Genomic DNA, 14,661 nt, shown 5'->3' on the forward strand with positions numbered 1-14,661 from the left:
ACCCACTCTTTTTACAGGTGGTTGAATTGAGTCGAGAGAAGAAAATCACTTCCTTTAGGTAATGCAGGTAGTAAGAGATAGAAACAGGATTTGTGCCAGGAAATATGCTTTGTGCTGAGGATACAAACAAGAACAAGACAAGACAATCCCTGCCTTCAGGGAGTTTATAGTCTAGTGGGTAAAGACAGTACCCTATAGGAAGCTGAAAATTGGGTGGTATGGCAAGGCCACTTGAGACTACCCTGTACTTAGGGCAAAACCAAGCAGAGCAACTGGTGGGAAATGAAGAGTCGACTGTAAAGTTCTGTAAAGGAACATATTCTTAGCTTCAGAGTGTGTGGGGTGTAACATTACAGATTTTACACTTTATTTGGCTACAGTTATTCAGACACTAATACTAATCAAAGTATGTGCTAAGTGAATTATCTCTTCAAACAGATGAAAACGATACCTTTAAAAAAACCCCACAAACCCCTCTCTCTCTCTCCAGAAAAGCTGTGTGTGTACCTTTTTACCAAGAACAAAAAAGAAAGGAAGAGAAAACCAGTTGAGCAAGACCAGCCACCACCTCAACTGAGAGACTGTCTCTAGTATATATCCCTTTCTCTCCACTCACACAGGCCCCCTCATCACCTTTCACCTGGGCTATTGAAATAGCATCCTAGGGCAGCTAGGTGGCACAGTGGATGAACCGCTGGCCCTGGAGTCAGGAGGACCTGAGTTCAAATTCAGCCTCAGATATTTGACACTTACTAGCTGTGTGACCCTGGGCAAGTCACTTAACCCTCATTGCCCTGCAAAAAAGAAAGAAAGAAAGAAATAGCCTCCTAAACTGTCTCCCTGACTCTAGACTCCCTCTACTCCAGTCCATCCTCCAGCACCTACCAAAATGATTCCCTAAAGCACAGGTCTGACTGTGTCATTCCCCTGCTCAATAAACTTCAATGGCTCCCTGTTGTTTGTAGGACAAATTACAAACTATTCTGTTTAGCATTTGAAGCCCTTTACAACCTGGCACAAGCCTACCTTTCCATTCCAGCCAAACCACCTGGTCTGCTTACTGTCCTCTACACACAGTATTTCATCTCCCCTCAACATACCTTTGCACAGACTTTCCCCCATGTCTGGTGTGAACTCCTACCTTCTCATGTGAGAGAGTAACCTAGCTTTATTCATGGGGCAGCTAAGTGGCGCAGTGGAAAGAGCACCAGCCCTGGAGTCAGGAGTACCTGAGTTCAAATCCGACCTCAGACACTTAACACTTACTAGCTGTGTGACCCTGGGCAAGTCACTTAGCCCCAATTGCCTCACTAAAAAAAAACCAAACCTAGCTTTATTCTTAATTCATCCCAAGTGCCACCTATCTCTAAATTTTGTACTTAATTTTCCATGTGCATTTTCCCTCTATAGAATGTGAACTTCTTGAGGACAGGGACTATTTTGTTGTTATTGCATCTGAAACACCTATCATGATGCCTGGCATATAGTGGGTGCTTAAGACATGCTTGTTGAATTGAATTGAAGCATACTTAAAATGTTTGTTTTCTTTTTATATTCTCTTTTTTCCCCTTCTTCAAAGAGTATCTTATATGCTGTTTTGGAACCTTAAAAATGGAGACAGTGGAAGCGACTGGAGTATCTATGAAACGTTCTCTTTCCGTTGATGAAAATGATGATCAGCCCCAAGCTGATGAAGCTAAAAGACAAAAGGTCTCAGAATGCTGTTTGGCTAAAGATCAAGAGACTCTGGAGAATGACTCCGTCTTGAGCAATGAGAATGCGACCAAACAGTCAGAAACCACAGCTGCTGGAGAAGATAGAAACAATGTTGAGGCCCAGATTGAAGAAGAAGAGGAGGAGGAGGAAGATGGACTTTTGGAAGAGGAGGAGGAAGATGATGTAGAGGAGAGCTTTGCCGATATGATGAAGCATGGACTCACTGAGGTGGACGTTGGCATCACCAAGTTTGTGAGTTCTCATCAAGGCTTCTCAGGAATCTTGAAGGAAAGGTATCTTCACTTTGTATATAGTTGACTTGGCAAGGCTGTGTGCAGAGCTTACAAAAGCACAGCCAGTAAAGTCATGTGCTCCATTTCTGTTTAATGTGATAGTCTTTAAGATTGAAATGTTTGACCTTATTTACTAGGAGGAGGGAAAAAGAGAAGTAGGCCAGTCTGTACTGCAAGATATTACTTAGGGAAATAATATTTTGTTAGTTGGATTCAATAGGGTCTCTATACAACTAACTCCCATTTCTATATATCCAGCCCTAGTTTCTCTCCTGACATCTCAAAATCAAAATGCTCAAAACAGAACTCATTATCTTCTCCACCAAACTTACCCTACCTTTCTAACTTCCCTATTTCTGTCAGGAGCACCATTGCCCTTCCACTCACCTAGGTTTGCATCCTCAATAGCACGACTTGGTTGTTCCCTCTCCCTTAATGCCTAATATATATACTTGGCCAAATCTAGACATTTTTGCCTCCACAAATCTGTCTCACCTTCCCCTATCTCTTCACTCATGAAACTACCACCCTAGTTAAGTTCTCATTCCTCAGTAAATTCTAATGACTCTTTGTTACTTCTGGGATCAATTATAAACTTCTCTGGCATGTAAATTTTCACTGACCTGGTTCTAACCTTATCATACATTATTCCCCTTCATATACCCTGTGGTCCAATAAAACTGAATTTCTTACTGTTCTTTATTTCCAATGGTAAACCATACTGGTTTTCCCCATGCCTAGAACAAATGACTTCACTTCTGCCTCTTAGAATCCCTTTTCCCTTCAAGACTTAGCTCATGTACTACCATCCCTCATCCCTATGGGCAACCCCCTTCTCCCCCCAGCTGTTTGTGCCCTCAGCTCTTATCTCCCCTTGTTTCTCTATGTACCTGTATATTCATGATAACATGTAAGCTCCTTGAGTTCCTTCTTTGTATACCCAGCTCTTAGCACAGTTCTTGGCACATTGTGACTGCTTAATAAGTGCTTTTTGATTGATTGCATCATGGCTCTATTTACATGCTCTGGGTTGTGTTGTCAAGTGGAAGTACTGTTCTAAATGACCTAATTAGTAATTAATATGCAAATAATGCTGCTGATATTTTCCAAAACAATTTATTTTTATTAACTAGGTTAAAATTTTCTTCTGGAATTTTAGCCTGTTCAGTGCTTTTATTGACATTCTTATTTGCTTACAAGTATGATCTTGAAATTTAGTGAAAAATTGAAAGTGTATTTACCTCTTTTCTTTTTATTAGATACTCCGACTTCATTGTTCATGAAATAGGGAAAGATGGCCGTATTAGCCATTTGGATAACTTATCTGTACCCGTGGATGATGAGGTAGCTGTAAAATTCTTCAACAAAGTTACTTATTTTAGTAAGATCATATTCTTTTCCTGCTTGGCATTCTGTTTGTGAATTATTTTTAAAATTTCTTTTGTTTCCTTTTTTTTTGGTCATTTAAGGATCCTTCTGACGATGTATTTACAGTTTTGACAGAAGAAAATAAGCAGCGTTTGGAAGAACTTCAGCTTTTTAAGAATAAAGAAACTAGTGTAGCTATTGAGGTAAATAACAGGAAAAAAATGTGAAAGATGTTACCAGTGTTTTTGCATTAACTTTTTGGAGTAGAATGTGATGAAAGTCCCATTGAAGGCAGACCTTAATATGGCTAACATAAATCATGTTATTTGTACATCATTGAATGCATAACCACTTTAAAATGAAACATCATTGAAATTTCTGGCAGTTCCTCTTTATGAATATGTTTTGACCTTCACTGGTTCAGTGGATAGAGCTTTGGCTTTGGGCTCAGGAAGACTCTGGTTCAAATGTGGCCGTAGACTAAGTGGACAAGTTACTCAGTCTCTTTCTGTCCAGCTACCTCATCTATAAAATGGGAATAATCATAAGTTCTTATACAGAGCAAATGAAATAATATTTGTAAAGACATGATGCTTGGCACATAGTAGTCCTTTTTGTTTTGGTTTGGTTTGGTTTGGTTTTTTGCAGGGCAATGAGGGTTAAGTGACTTGCCCAGTGTCACACAGCTAGAAAGTGTCAAGTGTCTGAGACTGGATTTGAACTCAGGTCTTCCTGAATACAGGGCCGGTGCTTTATCCACTGCGCCATCTAGCTGCCCCCATAGTAGTCTTTTAATAAATACTTGTGTTCCCTCCTGGGGCGGGGCCCTTAAATCCCAGGGTCATGAGGATGAAATGAGTTAATTTTTATAAAGGTTTTGCAAAGCTTAAAATGCTATAAATGCTGGATGTTTTGGAGTGTTTAAACACCAAACATTGATCTTTTGAATTACTTCCTTTTAGACTTCTTTTGTTTTTTTTATTTTTTTTTTTTTTTGCAGGCAACTGGGGTAAAGTGACTTGCCCAGGGTCACACAGCTAGTAAGTGTCAAGTGTCTGAGGCCAGATTTGAACTCAGGTACTCCTGAATCCAGGGCCGGTGCTTAACCACTGCACCATCTAGCTGCCCCCCCTTTTAGACTTCTTAAATGTTCTTTGGGGCAGCTAGGTGTCTAAGTGGATAGATTGCCAGGCCTAGAGTCAGGAAAATTCATCTTCCTCAGTTCAAATCTGGCCTCAGGCACTTCCTAGATGTGTGACCCTGGGCAAGTTACTTAACCCTGTTTGCCTTGGTTTCCCCATCTATAAAATGATCTGAAGAAGGAAATGGCAAACCACTCTAGTATCTTTGCCAAGAAAACCCCAGATGGGATCATGAAGAGTCAGACACAACTGAACAACAACAAAATGTTCTTTATCCTAATCTGTCCCCCCAGTGGTTGGGATTGAGCCATTAGGTATTCCTGGCTAGGCCAGACTCAGGCCAGACCCCTATTAACTTAGGTTTGATATTAATGAAATGAGATTCTCATAGGTTATTTAACAGTTAACAGAAGGAGATTTATCTCATAACTGGGGAAGGCTAATCTTCAGATAGACATTAAGGACACTGCAGGTTGATTCAGCTGCACTGAGCTCCCTTGCCTCTGGGGTTGCCTATGATGATCCACTGTGATCAGAGAGAGACTAGAGCTCCTCCTAGCTGTTTGTAGTTAGGGGACCAGGAAGTGGCCACGCCTTTAGTCCTTGGAGCCAATCAGATCTCAAGGGCAGTTTTCTAACATCTTCTAAGGAAACACTAGCCTACCTTGTATGGGAATTGGCTTTAGAATTCTGTTCCAGTCCACATTTGGGCTCCTATATAACTGACATTATTATTATTATTATTATCATCTGTAGCAATAAGAAGTCACATTTATCTCGCACTTTGCTGTGTCCCGTTCCCTGGCTCCTCTTCCCTTGTCTCCCCCAAGGAAGATCACTAATCTGGTACTTTTCCACAGTGGAGAGGTGACCGTGAGATCTGAAAGGATAGTCTATCCGGGAAAGAAAAGGTCTAGCGGTTCCCATCAAGCTGGAAAGGTCTCGCGTCTGGGCTCAGGGACAGGCTGTTTGTTGTCTGAGAATCCCTTGAGCCGTGCAGAGAGAGGCGTCTCGCCCATTCAGTTGGCCAGTGCCTGGTGAATTTGTTGTGAGCCGTGGAGACTTATATGTAAAGTTCAGAATAACTCTCCACAGTGTGTGGCTCATTTCCCTCCCTTTGTGTCTGCAGACATGGAGTCCTGGTATTCCTGGATTATCTACAAGCATCAGTTTGTGGGTAAAACGTAGTGCACAGTCTCTGTTCAGCTACTAGCCAATGGATACAGAATCAGAGGATGTCAGTAGAAGGGACCTTGAGGTGGATAATCTCGTCTCATTCCCAGAGAGGTGAAGTGTTTTGCCCAGGATCACAGAGCTCATAAGTAGGAATGCTGACGTGCAAGCCCAGGTCTTTGACTCTTGTCTTGTCCACCATACTTCCATTAGTGGACATACTGAACCAGAGCCACATTGGGAGTCTTGCTAAAAAATAAAACGAGCTTTAAAGAGGTTGGTGTTAAATGGAGGAGGAGGGACACCTTATAAGTTCTCACCGGGACAAATAAAGGAGTTGACAGAGTTGGCAAGAGTTATCACAAACACCAAAGCATTTAGGAAGATTTCATGGGACAGTTGGTGATGAGAATCTCAGAGAGCCCATGACATGTATTGCCAAATACACTGCCATGAAGGTAATAACTTCCATGCCAACCTGTCTGTTTCCTTCAAGAAGGGAATCAGAAGAAGGCAGCTAGGTGGTGCAGTGGATAAGGCACCGGCCCTGGATTCAGAAGGACCTGAGTTCACATACTAGCTGTGTGACTCTGGGCAAGTCACTTAACCCTCATTGACCCGCAAACAAAACAAAAAAATAGAGAAGAGAGTCAGAAGCTAATGGACGTGGTGAACACAGAAAATGAAATTGATCCCAGAGATGAGTAAGTACAGTCTGTGTTTGGTTTTAATTAGAGCCAAGGTCAAAATCAGTAGCAAATTAGAAGAAGGAATATACTTAAGAAGAGACTGTGCATAAGGAATGCTGCTTTGGCTTGACCTATCCAGACAAGCTATAAGCTCAGAAAGTGGGGAGTAGACATAGATAAAGATGTGAACCCTATCCCTACCTCCTAGCAGTTTTTAACCAAGAGGCAGCAGAGTGTAGTAGAGAGAAGAGCTGGCTTCAAAGCCAGGAAGACCTGGGTTCAAGTCTCGCCCCTGATGCATCCTGGCTTTGTGACCCTGGACAAATTACTTAACCTCTCAGTACACTATGGTGATTTTCTGAGTGTATAACTTACAGTGAAGGTACTGACCTACACTGGTGGAGATAGTCGCATCCCTTGGGAGTTCCCTATACCAATAAAATCACAGGTCCTTGTCTCCATCCCTGTTCACCAATGCAAGATAGTTAACACACGCAAGTCTAAGACAGCTTCAGGCAGCAAATATGATCTCTTTGCTAAACTGAGAGACAGAGCAGCCACTGGTAGCAGTTTAGAGTGCCAGCACACGTGCAAAATATTAGAGCAGGGGAAGATGGAAGATTATGAGCAGTGTTGCTTCCAAAACAATTAAAACAAATAGGAGGGAAAACAAGCCTACAGAGAGTTTGGCATGGGACCCAGCTGAGCCAAATCATCCCAAGAGCATTTATAGCTCAAATTGGCAGAAATAAAGCAAGTCTGCCAGTGTTTCTATAGTGATCTGTTCTCATTGGTGACAGTGATGAAAGTAGCATTTTTCATCCCTGCCACCCAAGCACACCATGGACTGTGAAAGGAAACCAGGATGATATATTTAAAATCATGTTGCGGTGGAAAGAGAACTGAATTCAAATTCTGGCTCTGCTGTGTACTACTTAGATGAGACAGCTGGGTGGAATAGTGGACAAAGCACCAGGCTTGGTGTCAAGAATTTTGTTGTTAGGGGCAGCTAGGTGGCACAGTAGATAAAGTACCAGCCCTGGATTCAGGAGGACCTGAGTTCAAATCTGGCCTCAGACACTTGACATTTACTAGCTGTGTGATGCTGTGCAAGTCACTTAACCCTCATTGCCCAGCAAAAGAAAATAATAATTTTGTTGTTGTTTGTCATGTCTGACCCTTCATGACCTCCATTTGGGGTTTTCTTGGTAGAGCTACTGGAGTGGCTTGCTTAGGGTCACACAGTTAGTAGCTGAGGCCAGATTTGAACTCAGATCTTTTTGATTTGGGGCAGGCCTGGCACTCTATCCACTGAGCCACCTAGCTGCCCGAAGTCAGGAATACCAGAGTTTAAATCTGGCCTCAGCTACTAACTGTGTGACCCCAAGCAAGCCACTTAACCCTGTTTGCCTCAGTTTCCTTATCTGTAAAATAGATATAATAACACCTACTTCTTCAGGGTTGCTGTGAGAATCAAAATGAGAGGCAGCTAGGTGGCTCAGTGGATAGAGCACCAGCCCTGGAGTCAGGAGGACCTGAGTTCAAATCTGGCCTCAGACACTTGACACTGGCTGTGTGACCCTGGGCAAGTCACTTAACCCCAATTGCCTCACCAAAAAAAAAAAATCAAAATGAGATATTACTGTCAAGCACTCAGCTCCTTGTCTGGCACATAGTAGACGCTGTCTAAATGTTAGTTATTATTGTATAACCTTTGGGCAGATCACTTAACCTTTCTGTCCCTTCTGCTTCCTCATCTATAAAATTGAAGCAGTTGTAATAGATCTCTTGGGTTCCTTTCAGATCTAAACCTTTGATCTTAAAGTGACGTTAGGAATAGAAAATAAATGCATGAGACCAAATAAGTGCACCTGAATGAAATTTTAAAGGCATCCAGGGACCAGTTTGCAAGATGTCTCAAAGAGGGGAAGAGTTCAAATATTGGAAGAGGACGTGTCATATAATTTAGAAACAGAGTTCACTTCCTGAAGTTCTCTGGTCCGACTGCCTCTTCCTTTCAAATTTGGGAAGGGCTCATGCCTGGCAATTTAACCAAAAAGGATGAGAAGAAATCAGGAACGGTTTATCCATTTCACTGCCTTTTTTTAATCCCTGTAATGACTTCTTAAAATACATTTTATTGTCACTTTTTGTGTGTCAAGAGAATGTGTAAAAGCTCTTTCCAAACCTTTAAGTGCTGAATTAACTGATATTTATATTTTTAGTATATTTTATTTATATACTACACACACACACACACACACACACACACACACTCTGAGAGTGAGCACTGGATGGTTCAATGGATAGAGCACTGGGCCTGGAATTAGTAAGACTCGAATTTAAATCCAGCTTCAGACAGTTTTTAGCTGTGTGACCTTGGGCAAGTCACTTAGCCTCTGTTTGTCTCAGTTTGCTCTACTGTAAAATGGGGGTAAGAATAGCACCTGCCTCTTGGGGTTGTTGTGAGACTCAAATGAGATGGTTTTTTTTTTTTTTTTTTAGTGAGGCAATTGGGGTTAAGTGACTTGCCCAGGGTCACACAGCTAGTAAGTGTTAAGTGTCTGAGGCCGGATTTGAACTCAGGTACTCCTGACTCCAGGGCCGGTGCTCTATCCACTGCGCCACCTAGCCGCCCCGTGAGATGGTATTTTTAAAGCGCTTAGCAAAGTGCCTGATACATAGTAAACACTGTATAATTACTAACTATCATCATCAGCATTGTTATTATATCTTCTGAATGCTATGTTCAGCTAATGTTATACTAATTTGGATCAAGCCCTGGAATACTACAAAGCCTTTTCAATAAAATCCTTAAATTGTTTGAAACAGATTTGCCTTTCCATTCACACAAGGGAAAAAAAGTATATAACAAAGACATTTCATCATCTCTTCCTTGAATTATTCTGGTAACCTCCTAATTAGCCTACCTGCCTCCACTGTTTTCCTACTCCAAGCAGCTGCCAAAATGACATTCATAAAGCACACGTCTTAACACGCTGCTTCCCGACTTAAAAAGCTCCAATGACTCTCTTTTGCCTCTAGGAAAAATATGACTACTTCTTGGCATTCAGCGACCCTTTCCAGTCTTACTGCAGTGCTCAGCACATACTAGGCACTTAATTAATATCTGTTGCTTGATTGGCTCTTGCTTCTCTTTCCAGGCTTATACATTATTTCTCTTCATTTGGCCTGCCAGCCCAACTGTCTAGCTTGTTCTTCCTCACGTAATAGTTCATCTCTCGTCTCTATCCCCCATTACTGGAATGTACTTCCTCCTCACATCTGCCTCTCACAATCTCTATCTAATCTCAAATCTAAGCTGTCTAGCCAACTATTTAACGAGGCCTTTCCTGACCCTCCCTAGCTGTTATTATTTTCCCCTCCAAAAATTGTATGGACTGTATATTTTGTATGTCCCTGTATATGTACATGTTGTTTCCTCCCAACAGAATGTAAACTTTTTGACCACAGGGACGCTTTCATTTTTGTCTTTGGATCTCTAGCACCTGAGTTCAAATATGGCTTCATATTTACTGTGTATAACTGTGGGCAAGTCTCTTAACTTGTTTGCTTTTGTTTCCTCATATGAAGAATGGGGATGATAATAATATCACTTATATCGCAGTGTTGTTAAGAGGATTATATGAAATAATATTTTAAAGCACTTAGCACAGTGCTTGGCACGTTGTAGATGCTGTCTAAAGGTTAGCTATCATTTTAATTATGTCGATATTTTATTACATGTGTTATATTATCAGTATTTTAAATACTTCCAATTTGGGTGCTAAGTTGATTAAAATGTGATGATGATGATAATTCACATTTATGCAATGTCTACTATGCTATAATAATAATTATTGTTATTGTTAGTGCCTATCACAATGCCTGGCACATTAGTAGGTGTTTAAGAAATTCTTGTAAATTAATATCTTTGTTGTAGGTTGTTGAAGACACCAAAGAGAAAAGAACTATTATCCATCAAGCAGTGAAATCTTTGTTTCCTGGATTAGAAACAAAAACAGAGGGAAGAGATGGGAAAAAATATATCATAGCTTACCATGCAGCTGGAAAAAAAGCTTTGGCAAGTAAGTGAGCGTGTGATTTTCTCTGTGTGTGTGTAACCTTGACTCTTAAGTTTTCCAGGGAAGGGGGGATTGATACATGTCCATTTCTTTCTTTCTTTCCTTCTTTCTTTCTTTCTTTCTTTCTTTCTTTCTTTCTTTCTTTCTTTTTTTTTTTTTTGCGCAGGGCAATGGGGGTTGTGACTTGCCCAGGGTCACACAGCCAGTAAGTGTCAAGTGTCTGAGGCCGAATTTGAACTCAGGTCCTCCTGAATCCAGGGCCAGTGCTTTATCCACTGTGCCACCTAGCTGCCCCCTACATGTCCACTTCTTATTCATCTGTAGGACTATATAATTTTTGTTCAGTGAATGATGTTCATGATATCAGTCCTTCAGAGAAGGTGAATGTTATCCTTTGGAAGGTCAGAGCATTGTATGAATTGTTGGTCTGAGCCAGAATGCTAGAACTAAATGATCAGGATAGAGTGCTAGATCAGGAGTCAGGAAGACCTGAGTTCAAATACAGCCTTAGACATATAATAGCCACATGACCCAGGGCAAGTCATTTGCCTTCTTTCTGCCTCAGTTTCTTCATCTGTTAAATAGAGATAATAATAGCACCCACTTCCCTGGATTATTGTAAGGATAAAATGAGATAATATTTATAAAGGGTTTTGTAAACCTTAACATATAATAAAAATGATATTATTATTGTTATTATTGCTCCTGTTATTAACTATGATAGTGGCTCAGCAGCCTGTGCCATGTTCAGCATTGTAGTACAATAGGAATTTTTGCTTGTAAAGAACTATAGGACTCCACCTTAAGTTTACTTTTGTTTTACTTACTGGGCAGTATCTTTTCGACACCAGGATTCCAACCTGGCCTATCCTACTTTCTTCCTTGTACCATAAACATCTTTCCCACACTTGAAGTCACTATACTGCACACATGAATCTCCCCAAAATCAGAACTTTGCTTTCCATTTACTTCTGACTGAGAACCGTATCTTTGAGAGCTGGGCATCAGTATCAGACACCATCACTGGGAAGATACTGCTATCTGACCCATCAAACTCCAGCCAGAAAAATTCCATTGAGTCTAGATCAGTGATTCTGAACTCTAAATTTCTCAGTACTCTAGGATGTCTTTCATTCAGAAGAGAGATTACAAAATTTCCCCAAAACCTCTTGGGGAAAATTTTTTGAGTGCTTGAACTTTTGTCTTGAAATCAGGAAGAACTAGGTTTGAGTGCCACCTGGTATATATACTGATTGTATTTAACTTCCCAGTGTTCAAGGCAGTTCTCTAAGACTCTTACGTTGATGAGGAGGTGCAGACCCTGAATTGGCAGAGGGACTTGATGAAATCACAGATCTTGTCCCATTCCCATCCCTCTTGCTTGAATTGAGAACAGAAGCAGCTAGATGGCGCCATTGTGTACATAGTGCTGGCCCTGGAGTCATGAAACCCTGAATTCAAAATTGGCCTCAGGTAGAAGGTGGGCAAGTCACTTAATCCCTGTTTCCCTCAGTTTCCTCGTCTGTAAAATGGGCATAATGATAGCACCTACCTCCCAGGATTTTTGTGTAAGGAATAGATAAAGTAATAGTTGTTAACAGTTAATAAATAAAATAAAATTAATAAAACATAAATAAAGTAAGAGTTGTGTTAAGGCTTAACACAATGCCTGGCACATAGTAAGTGCTATATAAATGTTAGCTACTATTAGTTACTAATATAAAATAATTAAGCAAATTATTATCGTTATTATTGAATTTAGGAACTCCATATCACTTTAAGACAAAAGGATTAGAATGTCACGAAGGCAAAATACATATTCATTGTATTTCTTAACTCTAAATACCTTGGAAGTCATTGGATTCATTTCCTATGTAATTCTGTGAAGTTTAAACTCTCTATATAATGTTTACTTAGACTGTGATACCTGTATGTATTTTGTGTGTTTATGTGAGAAAGTGGTAACTCTTTGCTTATTATTGTCATGACCTTGCTAATTAGAGTATGCAGGTGTATAAATGAAACTTAAATCCCAATAGGTTAATTTTCTTTTCACATATAGTATTTTCTAGCACTTCTCGCCTTGTGCCTATATTCATTCCTTACATCTAAGTGGGAATGTAGAATTACTAGGTAAGAGACCTAGACCCAGTGGCCACTTTAAAAAGTGGTTGGTTTTTCTGTGATAATTATATACAGGAAAACAAAACTAAGGATGTGGCAGCATTTTATTTCACATCTTCAACTTTTCTCTGAAAACTGTATTTAATAGAGTCTGGGAAAGGTTCTTGGTTTTTATGGCCAGGGATACACACACACACACACTCTCTCTCTCTCTCTCTCTCTCTCTCTCTCTCTCTCTCTCTCTCTCTCTCTCTCTCTCTCGTACACAACAAGCTTCTTGTGAAGGGTTTGAGTGTCAATAAGCTACTGAGGCCCAATTTATTTTGTCTACAGGGAGGTTTGTTATGCCTGTGATTTATCTTGCCCCCTCCATGCATTTACTGTTGCCTCTGCAATGTTGTTCCATTGCATAATTTTCTGAATTGCTATCGCTACCACTGTTAGGTGCCATGGAAATGTACATCCAATCATACCTTTGCATGTTCACCTCTACAGCACTTTAACATGCCTGTAAATTAAACGTTGCTCTCTTATGCTCTTTTTGCTGTGCATTTGGACAGAGGTCAGAACCGCCACAGGTAAGAGCTGTTGGCATTCCATGTAGATAAAATAAAATGCCAGTGATTCTGATGCATGGATTTGCTGGCTAGAAAGCTAATAAAAATCAGAGAAATTTCTGCTTTAGTAACATGAAGTTAGAAATAAAAACTAACAATGCTTATGTCTCAAATTTTCAGAGGAATATTTTTAGGGGTGGGAGGAGGGATTGGAAAGGGGAATTTTTGAAGGAGAGCCCAGGTCAGGAACTAGGATTGAGGTATAGAAGGCCTGCAGAAAAACATTTGTATATTCTCAGGAGGCCATGTTTCATGCTGGTATTACTACATTCACACAATTGCTTTTAAATAATGAGTCCTTTCATTTACCTGCTCAGGCAGAATTCAGGACATTTATTTTATCATTCCTCTGTTCCTTATTCCTCAGCTAAAACCACAAGTCTGTAAGAATATCATTTGTTTCTTTTGCAAGACAATTTTTAGCTGTAGCTTCAGCTAACAGAAACATCTGACTTTTGGAAGAACAGAGATCCATATTAACATACAAATGAGTGAAATATTTTTAAGAATAACCATCAATAAAAGATCTTTTCATTTTATATCCTTTTATATTTTCCCTGATTCATAACAACTGTGCAAGAAATGTATGACTGTAGGTGATATATATATATATATATATATATATTACATAAGACCCATGTATATTACACATTTGATATATCTAGGTGTAGCCTGTTCATTGGTAGATTTTTCCAGGCTGCAGTATATTGTTTCTGTACCATTGAAATTTCAGCTCTACCCCCCCCCAAAAAAAATGTCAGCTCTGAGGCATAGCTCAAACCAAAACCTGTAAATTATTTAATCCTAGATCTTAATATGGATTTAAATTGATTTAAAACAATAGCTTTATAGCTTGAGTGTTTTAAAAACCAGGCTCTAGCAGTTCATGAAATGTATGCTACTCTGGTAAGAAAAAATGTCTAAAATATTTAGAGCAGCAGTTCTTGCAAGTATATTTAATCATGTTTCATTCCCAACCTCTCTCTCCAGAAATGGTAAACAGACCTCATATGCCCACGAGATTTCTGTGGGAGGTCCAGATTGATATATAGCATATGTAGTGCTGGTATTAAACTTTCGAGAGGGAAGGAGCATTTAGAAATGTTTTTTTAAAAGCCAATTTTATCTCATTTTAAAAAATATTTCTATTGTTATTACAGAACATAAGACTTAATTCAGTCCTTGTGAAAAGCCCCAGACCAGTGGGTCTTAGCAAAGCCTGTTATATATTCGGGTTTAACCAGGGCTTCCTATGGAACTGAGGGTGATGCTTCTCAGATGCCAGCAACACTTTTTATAAAGTGGCTCTCAGAATCAATGGGGCCTCCTATAGCAACTTGCAGGTGCAGGTCACTGATCAATTTATAGGCATCTTCCCAGTACTCCTATCTCATCACATTTATGGCAAGTTAAGTGATTGTCCAAAGCCACAGAACAAGTCTTGGAACATCCCA

The 14,661-nt window shown here is 40.1% G+C and overlaps 1 protein-coding gene across 2 annotated transcripts in view; it reads left to right on the top strand.

Annotated features, from left to right (window-relative positions):
• Nucleotides 1-14,661, top strand: part of PUS7 (pseudouridine synthase 7) — a 50,906-nt gene that overhangs the window by 7,971 nt on the left and 28,274 nt on the right. The window contains exons 2-6 of one of the 2 annotated variants that reach the window (XM_043965137.1): nt 1,580-2,009; nt 3,269-3,353; nt 3,479-3,580; nt 10,325-10,469; nt 13,151-13,168. In XM_043965137.1, the coding sequence (XP_043821072.1) occupies nt 1,580-2,009; nt 3,269-3,353; nt 3,479-3,580; nt 10,325-10,469; nt 13,151-13,168 (780 nt within the window). The remainder of the gene's footprint in view (nt 1-1,579; nt 2,010-3,268; nt 3,354-3,478; nt 3,581-10,324; nt 10,470-13,150; nt 13,169-14,661) is intronic. The other variant, XM_043965139.1, reaches the window with a different exon arrangement.

This window comes from Dromiciops gliroides, chromosome 5, assembly GCF_019393635.1.
Source record: "Dromiciops gliroides isolate mDroGli1 chromosome 5, mDroGli1.pri, whole genome shotgun sequence".
Taxonomy (NCBI): domain Eukaryota; kingdom Metazoa; phylum Chordata; class Mammalia; order Microbiotheria; family Microbiotheriidae; genus Dromiciops; species Dromiciops gliroides.